General features: G+C 38.5%; 1 protein-coding gene across 1 annotated transcript in view; it reads left to right on the forward strand.

Moving 5' to 3' along the window:
• Positions 1–16,941, forward strand: part of RBP3 (retinol binding protein 3) — a 23,092-nt gene that overhangs the window by 3,821 nt on the left and 2,330 nt on the right. Inside the window, exons 2-3 of the mRNA XM_044662709.1 lie at positions 6,244–6,434; positions 10,491–10,633. Coding sequence (XP_044518644.1) covers positions 6,244–6,434; positions 10,491–10,633 — 334 coding nt within the window. The remainder of the gene's footprint in view (positions 1–6,243; positions 6,435–10,490; positions 10,634–16,941) is intronic.

Below are 16,941 nucleotides of genomic sequence, written 5' to 3' on the forward strand. Positions count from 1 at the left end.
GAGAGAGAGAGAGAGAGAGAGAGAGAGAGAGAGAGAGAGAGGAGAGAGAGAGATCCAAATGAGGGAAAACAGAGCTATCCAAAAATAAAGCAGGCTGCCTCATCAAGTTATGAGTTACTCCTCATTGCAGGTGTACAAGCAACAGTAGTAGGGCACAGGGTTGAGATGGGGTAAGTTTTAAAGGAAATTCATGTTTGATAGAAATTAGACAAGATGACCTCTAAAGTGTCTTATTACAAGATTTTGTGATAGTAAGAAATACTTTCTTACCCAGGGAAGTGAATCAACACAACTGCTCATTTTACATATTGGAAGAGGAAGGTACAGGGCAGATCCCCCAAGCCATGCTATACTACAGATAAAAGTGCATAGATAGATCTGCTTAGAAGGTAGATCTTTAAAAGGTCTAATTCATCATTGAAGTGATATTTCTTGGCCATTGTCAGAGGGCTCACCAGAGCAGGTAGGAGAAGTTAGGGAACCCAGGCAATAAAACTCCTATTAGTAGCTCTGGGAGAATGCTTGGTAGGAAGAAAAAAGGTAAAATAATTAGGTGAAATTAGTTTGAGGAATTCTTAATGAACTTCATCTTACAGGGCTCCTCCTTTGCAATCAATGAGAATAAATTGGATGGACAATAAAATAATAAATAATAAAACTATTCCATTTTAAATAAAAATATTCTATTTATAGAGGAACAAATCCAGTTCAAAAAGCATTTATTAATAACCTACTATGTCAGTCAAGTCAACAAATGTTTATGATGTGTCAAACACCTAAGTGCTAGAAGTAAAAAGAATCAAAAATAATTCCTGCCTCGAGGACTTCACAGGAGTCAACATGTAAATAACTAGTTATGTCCAGATATATACTATGGATGAAAGGTTATCTCAAAAGTGACAGGACTAGTGGAGACATAGTGGGGAGAACCCACAGGACAGACCTACAGAAGGAAGGATTTCAAATAAATTTTAGAGGAAGTCAAGGAGGCTAACAGGTGGAGGCAAGGGGGAAAATCCCATTCATGAGAGACAAGTGGTACAAAAGCAGAGAAGAGAAATGGAGTGCCACCTGTGAAGAATAGCAAATAGACCAATATGAGAAATCAAAATGCAGAGGTGAGGGAACACAGCATCTCAGGTATGGAGCTCAATCAGTTCAAGAGACATGAAGACTGGAAAAGGAGTGTCTTGTTCCAGGAACTACAAGTTGGCTGATGTTTTCTAGACTGTAGAATCTATAGAGAAGAATAGTTAAGGATTACTGTACTAAGCTCTGGGAATACAAAGAAAAACTTTAAAAAGTCCCTGACCTCAAGGGACTTACATTCTATTTGGGGGATGGAGAGGATACAACATAAAAAGAGTTAAGTATATCCATACACTTTAAGATTTTTTAAGCACTGGATCTACCATTTATCTTTAGACAATAATCTGAAAGTATTATCATACCAGAAAGAACTAAAGAACCCAGAAACCCAACTGTGTCAAGTTACTCCAGGCATTATATTCCACTTTACAAGGGAAGGCCAAAGGAGATATGTGACTTGTCTATAATTACTTAGCTATTAAATGCTAGAGAGAGAATTCAAACCTATATCTCTCCTGACTTCCACACCAATGGACTTTCCACTACCCTGAACTTCTCCCACAACCCTGATGAACCCATAAAGCCGATGAACTCAAATCCCTTCGTGCCTTTTCAGGAGGAAGAAGAAAGGTTTGGCTGGGTTTTTTTGACAGAATGAGAATTTTCTACATTTCCCAGTCACTGCTCCTCAGAACAACTATGGCCTCATCTTCTTTGGCCTGTGAGTTAACTGCTCTTCTCCAAAGACAGTCCCAACCTGGTATTTCAAACATTTGAAAGCTTCTGTATTTAATGTGGTCTTTGCATGATGCAGGGAAAAGAATAGTAGACTTTGAGTTAGAAGGCTTGGGCTGATGTCCCAGATTCTGCTTCTTGGGAGCTGTGTGGCTTTAAATAAATAAGTCCCTCTCCCTCTTTATGTTTCATTTCTGTCATAACTAAAATAAGGAGAGACTACTAATGGTTTCTAGGGTCCTTCTCAGCCCTAGTGATCCCTTAGTCCACTTTTGATCTAAGGTCCATTTCTCACTATGAGTGAGGTCCTTTATTAGATACTAAGGATGCAAAGACAGAAATTCAGTAATCATAGAACTGCTCACAGTGCTCATAGATAACTGGTCTTCTTTAGAGGTTATTAAAATGCAAAACAGACTGTCCAGAGTAAGGCAGACCTAGTCCTACCCAAGGCCTTCTAATATACTTTTTGAGAAAATATTGATGTTTAAAAGCAACCCCAATAAAACACTTTGTTGTACACATACACACAGAATTGTAAAATTCCCCAAGGCTTCAAAAGATGAGGGATTATTCTCTCTCAGTGACCTTTATTGCTCACCCATACCACGTGTCTTAAAAAATGTTGAACATCTTTTGAAATCACCTCTGTGTAGCTAGGAGGGGGCTTTTTCACATGAATTCAGGATTTCTGAACCACACATAAATAGAGTCAGACTGAAGCCATGGAGATAATGTGTATTTTCCTGGAACCCAGGCCTCATTAATCAATCCACACACTCGAAAGATCAAGTGGAATTCCTGTCACTGACCACTGGATTGGAAATGACAAACTCAATAGCCCCTGATGGTCATGTGTAATGGCCAAACAAAGTGAAGAAAAAAGGGAGGGAGTGGAGTGAGAAGAGAACAGAGGAAAAGCATCGATGCCATTTGTGCAAACTATCAGGTCTATGGCCAAAGTCCCCAAATAAAGGAACTTGGCTATGTTCAAAAATGCTGCCTGCCACTAGAGGATGGGGTTGCAGTGGCCAAGTTTAAGGAGGGTGATGGAAAGTAAGTGCAATTCAACAAATTTTTGTTTTAATTATTGTGAATTATTAACAATAATTTTGTTAATAGTTATTAAATACTTAATATATTCAGGTTTTGGTGTGCCAGATGCTGGAGGAGGTACAAATATTAGTCCCATAATCAATTCCGTCTATATGGACAGTGCAACTTTTTAAAATTTGTATTTATTTGGGAGAGGGGCCCAGGCCTGTGGTTTTATTTTTGTATGGAACTCCCAGTATGGACATACTCTCCACATATGCAGATAAGCAACTTGTCTGCAACTTAGAACTTCAGAGAGCCATTTGAGGGTCCTAAAAAGAAAAGCAATTTTCCTATGGTCACATAGCTAGCATGGTTTGAACCCAGGTCTTCCTTACCCTAAAATTGGTCTTCTATGGGCTGTGCCAAGGCATCTTTCAAAGAAGAGATCCACTTGTTAGGACTTGGTAACTCATTGACTAGAGGAATGAAGAAGAGGGAAAAGTGAAAGAAAACACCAAAGCTGGGAGACATAAAAGACCAGTGGTAGGAAAAGCAAAATCAAGTTTGGGGAAAAGACAGTTCCATTTGGGATCTGTTGAATTCAAGATGCCAATGGAACAGCCAGGTGGAAATATCCTATATTGAGTTGGAAGTGCTGGCAAAAGAGGTGAGAACTAAAGATATAGATATTGGAGTCAGGGGTACTCAAAGAAGCTATATGAATAAATGAAAGTGTCAAGGTAAAGAAACTAGACAGGTAAAGAAACCAGAAAGGTAAAAAAGAAGAGAGGACCAAGGATAGAACCTTGAGTTGCATACTTTACCTTATACAGCCAAGTTTAGAATAGGGAGGTCAGAAAAAGGAGAGAAGTGGTCCTAGAATTCATAAGGGGGTTCTTAACAGTGGAAAGAATTTAGATGTCATTTAGTAGTTTCCCAAGAGTCTTCCTGGAATCAGAGCATGCTAGAGCTAAGAGGGACCTTAGAGATCTTTTAATCCAGTCCTCCCATATGTCTGATAAGGGAAAGGAGCCCTAGAGAATAAAAGACTGCCCCCCAAAGACCACAGAGATGTAACTGGAATCCAGGGGTCCTGAAGTCTAAACCACTTATACTTCCACTCTACTCTGCTCTCTAGCCCAAGGTAGCCTATGTAGGAAAAGTAACAAGAGTCAGAACTGCCCAAACTTACACAGTTCTTAAAGTACTATCCTGATGAAGCACCAAGGAAAACATCCCATTTGCAGGGTACCCAGAGTAATAGTCTGGGTCAACAAACTCTACACTTGCTTAAATTATATCATTATTAGCAATAATGGGTCAGGAATGGGTAGAGATAAAGATTAGGGGTAAGGGTTAGGTATGGATAGCAATAGGAGAGGAGGGATAAAAATAGATATGGGGGAATGGGGATAGGTATAGGACTAGGGATTGGTGGATAGGGGTATGGGTTGAGATGGGGATGGGGATGGGGTTAGTGACAGAGGTAGGGATAGAGATGGGGAGAGGGGCAGGTGGTAGGGATAAGGGCAGGGAAAGAAATTGGACCTGTACTTCAATGATATAGAGGACTCCCATAAGAGGAAATTCAGTCTACCTATGCAGAATGGCAACTTCTCTGCAACTGAGAAGCTCAGAGAGTTGTCCAGAGCACTGAGAAGTAAATCAAGTTGCCAAGGGCTATACAATCAGTATGTATTTGAGCTGAGACTTGCTCCGAGATCTTCCTGGCTTTCAAGCTAGCTCTCTGCCCATTATATAATGCTGCCTTTCATAATCATCCTTCATATTAGTAATAACAGCAGTAATACCTTCCTTTTACTAATATGTTTTAAAGCACCTTCGCATCTCATTTCATTTGCTATTCATTGCAACTCTTTGAACTGATGCCCATTTCATAGATGAAGAACCTATGAACAACAAAATGAGGACCAGAAGCCAGATTTCCAACTAGCCTTGTGACCCCCAAACTATAGATGAAGAAAATGAGGCATCCCATAGTCCAATAAGTCATCTCAATTTATGCTGAAAATGAACCACAGAATCAGGGTTAATGCTAATTCATCAGAGTCTGACTCCCTGGTCCTGAAGAACTCATTAAGTCATGAAAGGCAGGAATAGAAAAATATCATTTTATCAATGACATCTAAAAACTGGCTAGAGAATGAGGAAGGAAAGCCAAAAAATGAGAAGATGGGATTTAGTAATATGGACTGAGATGAAAAGAGATTTTTTTAAAAACATATTTTTAAATTTTTGCAAATATATACCTTCCCCTACCCTCACCACTGATAGTTCATGTTTAGAAAATTAGCTAACTCTTTAAAGGGGGACTGCTGTAGTTTATAGAATCCCAGGCTACAAGGTTGGCTTTAGGATAAAGCGTGTAGGAAGCAGCTTAATTTTTAAAAAAACAATCTTTCCTGAAAATCCACTTTGCTTTTCTGATTTGGGGGTTTATGTGGGGTGTCTAGTTTGGAAGCTCTTTGTATTCCTCATCTAGATATTGAAACTCATATAGTAAGAGAGTTTCAAAGTCTCTTTTTCAGTGTTTTCAACCTTCTGTGAATCTGCTCAAACGTATCCCAAAAACAAAAGGAAGGGGCCTGTGTCTGGTTTTCAGTGTTATAGACAACTCCCAAGTAAGGAAACTCAAAAAGATTAAAGGCAGGTCACCATCTTTTCTGCCAATCTAAGTCTTAGAGAGTTGCCTATAGCACTAAGAGATTTGTCCAGGGTCACATGTCCAGTATACATTAGAGATGGTTTTTTAACCTAGATCTTTCATGTTTTGAGGCCAAATCTACTCACTATACACACTAGTTAATCCTGGTGTTTATCTATCATGCATATGAATCTCCCACTTTGAGCTTTTGACTTGCTGACACTTAAGGTTGCCAATCATATAAAGGTGATATTTAGACTTTGATTGGAAAATGTTATTTTCCTTAGAAATTCATGAACCCCTAGATTGTAAGATCCTTGAGGCAGACACTACATCTTAATTATCCTTGTATTACATTCTCCCACCCAAAAACTTATAACAGCCCTATGATGTCTAGGGGATGGGATGATGGAGGCTGAAGGGGAGGGTGAATATATTCCATGGCACCAGGATTTTCTGGTGGGGAAAATCCCTTCACAATTGTAGACTAGTAACTCATCTTAGAGAGTTATCTGGAACATCAAGAAAGTAAATTGTGCCCCATGGTCATACAGCCTTTTTCAGAGAAAGATCTTAAACTCAGAATTTCCTAATGTCTAAATTGGCCCCTCCATTCTGCCATGCTATACTCAGCTACTAAAGATGAATGTTGACAAATGTATTTGTTGAATGAATGAGTTCCATGACTTTCCCAACCTTAATTTGAATTTTGTCAGCTTCCCTCTCCTGAAGCCTTTGAAGACCTGATCAAGTTTTCCTTCCATACCAATGTATTCGAAGGCAACATTGGCTACCTGAGATTTGATATGTTTGGAGACTGTGAGCTGCTCACACAAGTATCTGATCTCCTGGTCGAGCATGTCTGGAAAAAGGTCGTACACACAGACGGGATGATTATTGATATGAGGTAAACATGAGAGGGAGGAAAAGGTCCCCAAACCTTGGCTGGAAATCCATGCCACAGAATGGCAGTAGAACTGAATAAGACCAGAACTGTAATTAGATCAAGGTTATGGTCTAGAACCAAGGAGAAGAGAAAGAGGGATCTGGCTTTCAAGGTAGTGGGACAGCAAATTGTAAATGATGTTTGTTCTCTTTCTTCTTTTCTCCCATAAGGAAATAATTAACTCATCCTACCTTATTCCAGCCCTCTCCATACCTAGGTTTCCTCTTTCCTTTTTCTTCTGGCTACCTTGAATTTATTTTGCATATATATGTATATATGGTGTATACCTATGTAGGTCTTGAGCTAAAATGAACCCCAAAGTCCATATTTCTCATTTTACAGATAGAAACACTGAATCCCAGGGAGATAAGTGATTTGCCCAGTCACACAAACCTAGATTTGGACTCAAGTTCTCTGACACCAAAGTACCACCCCATGTCCTCAGTTTTTCTTTCTCTAAAGACCATCTTTTCTCCCACTTCCCATAAATTAACATCCATATCTCCTTCCCAATGAGGGCAGAAATCCCTATGCTACTTTTCCTACCTCACTTGTATTGGAGAGACCTCTCTAATGGAGTAAAAAATAGCATGGGATCCCAGATCCTTTGAGTTGGACTAGAGGTCTCTGAGATCCTTTCTAACTCTGAGACTAGCCCCTTCCTCACTAGAGTAAATAATTCTTCTTTCCATTCAACTCAATTTATCTTAATTACTTCTTGAATTATTTTTACATCATGAACTGTAAAACTGACTTGAGGGTACTGTCCTTGCTAGTTACTGCTCGCCCTGGGCAATGGTTGCCCCGTTGTTGCTAATTATAGCTCTGAATGAGACAAAATACTTCATCATTTCAGTTCAACTCCACCAAATATATTTCTTAGAATGAGGATTTCTACACATAATCGTTTTCTTGTAAATGACAGAACGAGCCAAAGAAAACCTGAAAAATACAGTTCTACATATATAACAGGATGTCTCTTCCTAAGCAGATTCAATATATGAAAAACCAATCTTCATGAGAACATAAATTCAGGATTGGTCATTCATTTCACAGATTAAAAAAAATTTTTTTTTTCAAATAAATTCTGTCAAAGAATCTCCTTTTATAAAGAGCCCCTTACATCTAGGCATTATATTTGATTTAACAGCTAGGTGGCACCATAGTTCACAGAGCGATGGACCTGAAATCCAGGAGGCATAAATTCAAATTCAGCCTCAGACACTTACTATCTGTGTGACACTGGGTAAGTCACTGAACCTCTGTTTGCCTCAATTTCCTCAATGTAAAATGGGTATAATAAGAGCATCTGCCTTACAAGAGCCTCATGAGGATGAAATGAGATAGTTGTAAAATGTTTAATTATCATAGCATTCAACATATGGTAGATGACTTATGAATTCTTGTTCTCTTCTTCCCCTTGATTTGGGGAAAATTTACTTCAAACATCGGATTTCAGAAAAGATACTATAATTTTGTGATTGCAGATAGATTCCTTAGGAGTCAAGAGAGACCCAAGGTCAAGACCCATTTGTGATATATATTGGCTAGATAATCCTGGATAGATCATTTAACTTCTTTATTTTCTAGACCAGTGGAACCAGGGGTGATTAAACCTTATATAAGGATCTCAGTGGGCATCGTTTTGGGAAACCACATATTAACATTATCTGTGTTCTGTTGTGTTTTACTTATTTCATTAAATGTTTCCCAAACACATTTTAATTTGGTTGGGACACTAGGAAGTACTGAGCACAGATCTGTTCAATGCACCAATCTAGGACCATAAATAAGTAGCAGCAAAGGTACCAGCTTGTATTGGTAGAGGAAATTTCCTCACCTGGGAAATGCTGATCTCAATGAGATGATAGATCTAATTTCTGTCCCCCTGACTCTTCAGAAACATAAATGAACTTTGGAGTTAGAAGAGACGTACATCTTATATGTCCAAATCATTTACAGAGGAGGAAATAATACTCAGAAAGATGAGGTGACTTATCCAAAGCCCCTCGGCTAGTTAATGGAAAAAAACAAAGCTAAAACCCAAGTATCCATTGTGTAAAAAAATGCTTAGTTTGTATGCATATATGTGGGGAAATATTGAGAGCCCAATACAGAGGAAGAGTATCAAAACACAGAGGTACTGGACAAGCTCTGGGTTGTTCTCCTAGAAAAGCTAGATCAAAAAAGACATATGAATCAGGAGATGAGGAAAAGTACTCCTGTTCTGTAGGAACAACTTGGATTCGTAGGCAGAAGTTGGGAGGGAAATGGAGGGAGTGTGACTTGCCTTTCCACTCTGTCAAAGAAAGGAGACTCACCTTGGGCATTGAAGGTTCACCATCCTTAGTTCCCCACTAAGGGATCACCACCTTTAGTGATCACTAGGTGGCAATAGACTCCACAAAACATAAACTTGCTTCTGTCTTCATTTGGAGTACAAGGAAACAGAATTAAATTGTTTCTCTTTGTCTTCTATTTGAAGATGTTGCTACCTACCCTGGCTGATATATGTTAGGGGAAGAGAGGGAAGGACATGAAGGGTTATGGGGAGAAAGAGGAAGATTAGCTAAAAAGATTTCTACCAGACCAATTAATGTGCCCCATCCATAAAGCCTGACCTTTGATTTGCTTCTGACTTTTTACTGAAGTCCTTTGGTTAGTCCATCTCTGTTGGAAATTCACTTGTGCCCAATTAACCAAACGGATGACTCCTTTTACTTCTGAATGATTATGGTTACAATTTATAAAGGAATAAAGATTGGGTCTGCATTGGAAGGAGCAGTGAGTTTCAAGTTAAGAATCCTCTATTTGACTCCTGGCTCTGCTATTTGCTATTTTTTAATTAGAAATTTAGCTTCTCATGAGGGACTTATAAGAAAGAAAACTAGCCACATTCAGAGGAAGAACTGTGGGAGGAGAAACACAGAAGAAAAACAACTGCTTAAACACATGGGCTGATGGGGATATTATTGGGAATGTAGACACTAAACAATAACTCTAGTCCAACTATCAATAACATGGAATTAGGTAAAACCCAGTGGAGTTGTGCATCGGCTAAGGGGAGTTAGGAAGGTTTGGGGGAGATGGAAAGAATATGAAATATGTAACTATGGGGAAATATTCAAATTAAAATTAAAAAAAAAAAGAAATTTTGCTTCTCGGAGCCTCAGTGTGCTCACATAAAATCAAAATGTTGGAAAAAGTTAACCTTTAAGGTCTCTTTCTAGCTCCTGACCTAACTATACTATGGGATACCTTCATATCCTCGTTTCCTAGTTTTAATGATTCACGAGGTAGAAACAAGGGCATGCTGGAGCCAGCTCTAACTGGTAGAGTCAATTGTTATATTTTCAGGAGGAGCATTTATACTTCAGAAATTTTCATTCATTATAAATCAGATCTTAAATTATTATTTTCTTCTGGCTTAAAGAAAGTGTTAATAATGAAAGTTAAATTTAAAGCACATGAAATTAATATAAAAATATACCCCCTTATTGGCACATGCCTCTCACTTTTATAATAAAAAATTGTAATACAATATACAATCTCCAAGTTTAATTTTAATCATAACAAAATGATGTAGAAGTTACCTCAGAGGTTATTTATTCTGACCTCTTCATTTTACAAATGAAGAAACTAAGGTCCAGGCAAAAGTCCAAATTTTTAAAAATAAAATAACTACACCTTTTACCCATTGCTAAGTTGAACATCTTAGAATTTCTAAGCTAGAAAGGGATTTTAGATATAGTTATTCTAACCTTCCTCGTTTTATTTTTTCCCTTATTTTAGAAATTAAAAAACTGAGACAATGTGATATAAAGACCCACGTTGCACAGTGGTCTCTGATTTTCTTCTCAACTTTGAGATTATATTAAAAAACCATGACGCAGAAAGCAATCTCAAAAAAAAATACTCCTCTGTCTACAGTAGGACACAAGATGAGAACACAGAAGGACTTGTGTTGTCAGGGAACTTTAATTTGGTTTCTAACACTCACTAGTTAATGTCCAACAGGTTCAACATAGGAGGACCCACATCCTCTATCTCGGCTTTGTGTTCCTATTTCTTTGATGAAGGTCAAGAAGTTCTTCTAGACCAGATCTACAACAGACCCAACGATTCCATCAGTGAAATCTGGACACAGCCTCAGGTTGCAGGTGAGAGGGATATCTAGAGAATAAATTTTTACCCTATTGGTTTTCATTAAAATGTGATTTCTTTTCAAATTGTTCATTAACATGAATTGTGGAATTCTTAACCTTTTTTTGCATCATGGCAGTCAGTCCCTGGAACCTGGAGACCCCACCCCCAAATAATATTGTTAAAGATATCAAATACAAAATCACTAAGATCACAAAAGAAACCAAATATATTGAAAAATAGTTATCAAAATATTTTAAAAGCCAGGAAAACTAAATTCACAGACCCCATGTTGAGGCTCACAGGATTAGAACAGCCATTTTAAGGTAAATACATAACTGGGTAAGATGATGTTAGATTAGGTGCCCTTTAAAGGAGTTCTTAAAAGAGAAAAAATGATCTAAAGAGATTGATGTAGAAACAAGGAACTCATCACCCGATTTAGATTTTTAAAAGACATATAGAAGATGGAAACAAAACCAGGTAATGGAGGAGGAATATAAAAATAGGAATAGTGAAAACAGTTAGTTGATGACAAGAAAAGTTAAGGATGCTAAAAATGACCTCTAGGGGTGTTGTTTTATGGTTTGTTTTTCTAAATTGAGGAAAAGTAGAGAACCAAAAAAAGGATCCAATTTTTCATAGCTTAGGAGGATAGCAAGATGCTAGCAAAAATAGTTATCCTATTCATATTTTTTAAAATCCTTCCCTTCTGACTTATTATCAGTTTTAAGACAGAAGAGTGGAGAGGGCTAGGAAATTGAAGGTAAGTGATTTGCCCAGAGTCACACAGCTAGGAAAGTGTATAAGATAAGATTTAAACCTGGGTCCTTCTGATTCCAAGTCTGGTGCTCTATTCACTGCACTCCCTCACTGCCCCCTGATTCATATTTTGTTTCTAACTTCTCTGCTAAGGAGAATGATCTTAAGCTCATAGGAAGAGAGAGAGAAAATGACAAAGAGGGAGTAAATACCCACGATTAGGAGGGTTATAGTAAGGGACCATGAAGTTAGCCATAATAAATTAATTCTACATCATGGAAGAGGTGGCAGATATATCACTGCTGGGGTCACTGTCAGTAAGTATACCTCTAAGGCTTTATAAAGAATAGAAATGATATATAAATGGTGTCCCAATTTCCAACAACAGGGAGAAAATGAAGTCAGCAGTCTATAATACAGTGAGCTTGATTGACTTCCACTCCAAACAAAGTTCCAGTTTCTCTGTATGTGTGTGTGTGTATACACATTTTAATTTATTTAATTTATATATATATATTCACAAATATATATATATAAATTTAAATCCTTACCGTCCATCTTAGAATCAATACAATGTATTGGTTCCAAGGCAGAAGAATGGTAAGGGTAGGCAATGGAGGTTAAGTGACCTGCCCAGGGTCACACAACTAGGAAGTATCTGAGACCATATTTGAATCCAGGACTATCCATTGAACCACCTACCTACCCCATCTCAGTATATATTATTAAAGACATGGCTACTAAATCTTTCAGGAAGAAATAAATGACAATAAAGAGCCAAGAGTGTTTCACAAAAAAAAGTCATACCTGATTTATCTCACTTCTTTTTTGCTGACAAGGTCACTAGACCACTAGAACAAGATAATATTATAGGTATAGTTTGCCCAGATTTTACCGAACCATTTGATAATGTCCTTCCCATATTGTTCTTGTGGAAATTTTACAAAAACTTTATTTAAATGATAATATAATGAAGTAGATTCAGAATTGGGTAAATGGTCAGACTAAAAGAGCAATCATTGATCCCTTAATCTATAACATGCTTTGAGAGATCCTTTAGTCAAATTAAGGAAGTCTATAATGAAGTACTGTAGTGATTTGTGCTTGGTCTGTGCTGTTTAACATTTTAATCATTGCTTTAAATATGGGTACAATCAATAAGTTCAGTATATTTGAAGATGTTCCAAAGCTGGGAAGGATAGCTAATTCACTAGTTGAGAGACAGTCCAAAAAAAAATCTTGACAAGTTAGAACATTGGGTCAAAGCAAATGAAATGAATATCATAGGAATAAATGCAAAGTTGTACTTGAGTTCTAATAAATAAATTTCAAATGTACAAGATCAGAGAGACAAATGATTCAGTGGTTTTAGTGGATTTTAAGATAAATATGAATCAACAACCAAAAAAATAATCATGTAATTTTAGACTACATTAAGAGAAACAATAAATGATGAAAAAAGATGGAAAAAGTAAATGTTGGAGGGGCTGTGGAAAGTCAGGCATTCTGATATACTTCTGGTGACACCATGAATTAATTCAAGCATGCTGGAAACTAGTTTAGAATTATACTTTTTTAAGTATCTAAAATGTCCATACCCTTGCCTCAGAGATCTCCCCCTAGGCATATATCTTCAGGGAGGCCAATCCAGAAATAAAGGTCATATGCAAACTTATGAACTAAAGATGGTGAGGAGAAGTAAGGACAATAAAGACACTCATAGCATAATTTTTGTGAAGACAAAGCACTAAAAATGATGAATGGACAAAACCACATATATGAGGTATTTAATATAATCCAGGCACATTCTAAGTACTGGGCATACAAATGAAATAGTTAAGGCCATCCCTGCCCTCAAAGAACCTACATTGTAATTGCAGAAGCAAAATATTTATAGGAGCAGTGGTCAGGGAAAGGAGTTTGGATCTGATAAGACACAGGGATAATGAGCTATTCTGTAAAGGAAAGAATTAACAAACTCTTTACAGAACCAAAAGTACTATTAATTTTTATTTCTGTGCCCAGAGGTAGAAAACTAAGGTTAGGGAATGGTAGAATAGATAGTGATTAGGTAGATTTAAAGATGCCTTAAGTAGATAAATAGATGGTATGGGAAGCATGGGCTGGTTTTTTATTGTCTTCTAGACCAGTGATGATGAACCTTTTAGAGACAGAATGCCAGTTCCTGCCCCCACCCCACCATCCAGACTGAGTACTATGCCTGCCACCTACCAGAGACCACATGCCATTCCCCTTCCCCCAACCGAGTGACAGGCATGAAAAAGCAAAAAAGCCCATTGGGCTACTAGGCAGAGGGATGGGTGAAGTGAAAAGAATGTCCTCAGCAAGTGTAGAGAGGGGGAAAGAAGTAACCTGAGCCCTCTGCTCCCCTCCTGTTCTGCTACCTGTGAGCCACCCACCTTACCCCCATGCACTCCCACTGGGGCTGCTGAGCAGAGGGGAGAGTGATGTTCCACTCAAGTCCTTCTGCCTTTCTCACAACAAACTGGGGGTGGGGTGGGGAGGATGGTGGCCACGTGCCCACAAAGAATGCTCTGCAAGCCATCATTGGCACCCATGCCATAGGTTCTTCATCACTGGTCTAGACCAATTGGATTAGCCAGTTTGTACTTTGTTTAGTTGCCAATCCAGCTCCATGGAAAGAGTTCCAAAACCCATGGATTGGGGAATGGACAAATGACTTGTGATAAAGGCATACAATGGAATATTACTGTTAAAAATTATGGGGGGCAGCTGGGTAGCTCAGTGGATTGAGAGTCAGGCCTAGAGACGGGAGGTCCTAGGTTCAAATCTGACCTCAGACACTTCCCAACTGTGTGACCCTGGGCAAGTCACTTCACCCCTATTGCCTACCCTTACCACTCTTCTGCCTTGGAGCCAATACACAGTATTGACTCCAAGACGGAAGGTAAGGGTTTAAAAAAAATAATTATGTCCATAAGAAATTCAGATAACCATGCCTCTTATATGGATTAATGAAGAGTAAAATAAAAATAATCAAGAAAAGATTATATGCAATAATTGCAACATTATAAATGGAGGGCAGAAAAAATGAAATGGAATGCTGCAGAATTATAATTACCAAACTTGTCCCTGGAGAAGAGTCTAGAAAATACAGGTCCCTAGTCATCTTTAAAGAGATGGGGAACTATGAGTATAGAATAGTATATATACTATTGAGTAGTATTGATGAGTTGCAATTTTTTTCTGAACCATTTTTTCCTCTTTTTAAATATTTGTTACAATGGGCAGTTCACCAGGTGTAAGTAGTGTGGGGAGCCAGTAAGAGAATAGATAAAAATCTAAGACTCCTCTTTTGACCCCTTTTGTGATCCTTGTGATTTCTTGTTGAAAAGTATTGTGGCCTTATTGAAGAGCTTTAGGTTCCTAGCGGGCCAGCATTTAAAAGGTTAACACTCTCCCCTTTGGCCAAGAATCAGCTGCCTGGAGTAGCCAAGGCCAAAACCTTAGCAGGGGCAGTTCAACCCTGAGAAAAATATTCCCCAACTTGGCTTTCTGATAAGAACCCAGTCAAAATTCAGCCTTGGCCTTTGTCTGTTCTGAAGCCAATGAGACCTTTTGTGTTTTGATATGACATAATTTATAACTTCTGCGCATCTGTGAAGTTTTGGGGGGGTTCTTTTGTGTGAAATGAGTCTTGAAATATATATAATAAACTCCATGCTCCTGGAGACAGAGCTGGAAGCATGAGCTAAAAGATGTTCAGTGTCTATTTCCTTATCAACTAAACTGTCCTTATCAGATTATCAGAGATGATAGAGAGATCTCAAGAAAGTAGGGAAGGAGAAAATTTCAGAAATGTAGGTGATATGAAAAACAAAAGGTAGCAAAATTTCCTGACCATTTTTCAGATATTTAATAGAGACAACTTATGTTTGGACAGAATGACTTCTTAGGTCCCTTCCAATCCTGATATTCTGTGATTTCAAGAAGCTGACATACTATATAAGGGAAACCAAATAGTGAGAAACCATAAAACTAGAAATGAAGTCTCCAAATGCTCAGTTCAGTATTTTATCTCTGAAGTCATGTGCTAGTATGTTTGAACTTCCATAAAATGTGCTTGTGATTCTACAGTTCAGTGGAGGGGAGCCATGATTTAGATAAGCCTAAGAGTAGACAACCAAAAAATCCTATTTGTTGTTGGATTTTTTTCTTTGTCCTTCTGTTTGAACACAGATGTGTCTGAGGTTTGGGAATTCATAACACTTATAGCCTTATAATGATGTTGTACTGTTGGCAAACCTCTGGGAAATCAGTATGAGGGGGAAAAATATCCCCCTGACTATCTTCTAATCCAGGCAATTCCAACAGTCCAAAGACTTGAAGCATTTTTGGATTATTTCATTCAGCAAGGCATAGTATAAAGAGTACTAACTCTAATGGCAGGTCTTCCATTCAAACCCTAGTTCTGTCACTTACTACCTATAGGACCTTAGGCAGGTCACTTAACCTCCCCAGGTCTCAGATTACTTATCTTTAAAATGAGGGAGTTCGATTAGATGGTCTCTAAAACCCCTTCTGACACTCAATCTGGGATCCTATGATGTTTTAGAGGAGGTACAGAAGCTCACACAGAATCAGAGAACCTGCAAGTGGGGTAAGACCTAAGTGAGCTTCTAATCCAACTCCCAGACTAAAGGAATCTTAATCCAGGGCATAGCCAACAGCTGAGTGTCCAGCCTCTTTAAAGGTCTCCATGAAGGGGGAAGCCATCACCTCTCTAGACAGCCCATTCCACTCTTGGACAACTGCTATTATTAGAAAAATTTTCCTGAGATCAAATCTTAATTGACTGCTTTACAATTTCTACCCATTCCTCTTTCTTCTGCCCTGCTCTCTGAGGTCCAACAGAATGGATATAATCCCTCCAATAAAACGATTATTAGCATGCTCGAAAACATCCAGCATGTCCCCACCCCACTTCCCCTTGAGTCTTCTCTAAGAAAGATATCTCTGGTTCATAAATCCAGTCCTCATATGGACTCATGGACTCAAGGCCCTCTGCCATCTTTGTATCTCTCCTCTGGACACCTCCCCCAATTTAACAACATTCTTCTCATGTGAATTAAATATCTAGGGGACTCCAGTCCCAGGAAGACTTCCCTCACAGGTGCCATTCAGTCATGTGTTTTAATTGGCCAGAACAGCAGCACATTTCCTGACTAGTGGAACTCAATGTATATGACATGTTGTCTGCTAAGGTGTGGACTAAAGTAAAACCCTGGCCAATGTGAGGAGGCAGGATTTAAATGAGGTTTAAAAAGCCAGCTGGATAAATGGCTAGCTCTCTGCCATTTTTTCTTACAAACCAGATGGCAAAGTCTCTCCCTTTCCTCTCCCTCCTCTCTCTGTCTCTCTCTGTCTCTCTCTAGATATCTCTCTCTCTTTCCTTCCCTTCCTCCATCCCTCTCTCTCACTCCCTCCTTCTCACTCCTCCTCTCTTCTCACTCTCTTTACCTCCTTCTCCCTCCCCCTCCTCTCCCTTCCTCCATCCCTCTCTCTCACTCCCTCCCCCTCC

This window comes from Gracilinanus agilis, chromosome 2, assembly GCF_016433145.1.
Source record: "Gracilinanus agilis isolate LMUSP501 chromosome 2, AgileGrace, whole genome shotgun sequence".
NCBI lineage: Eukaryota > Metazoa > Chordata > Mammalia > Didelphimorphia > Didelphidae > Gracilinanus > Gracilinanus agilis.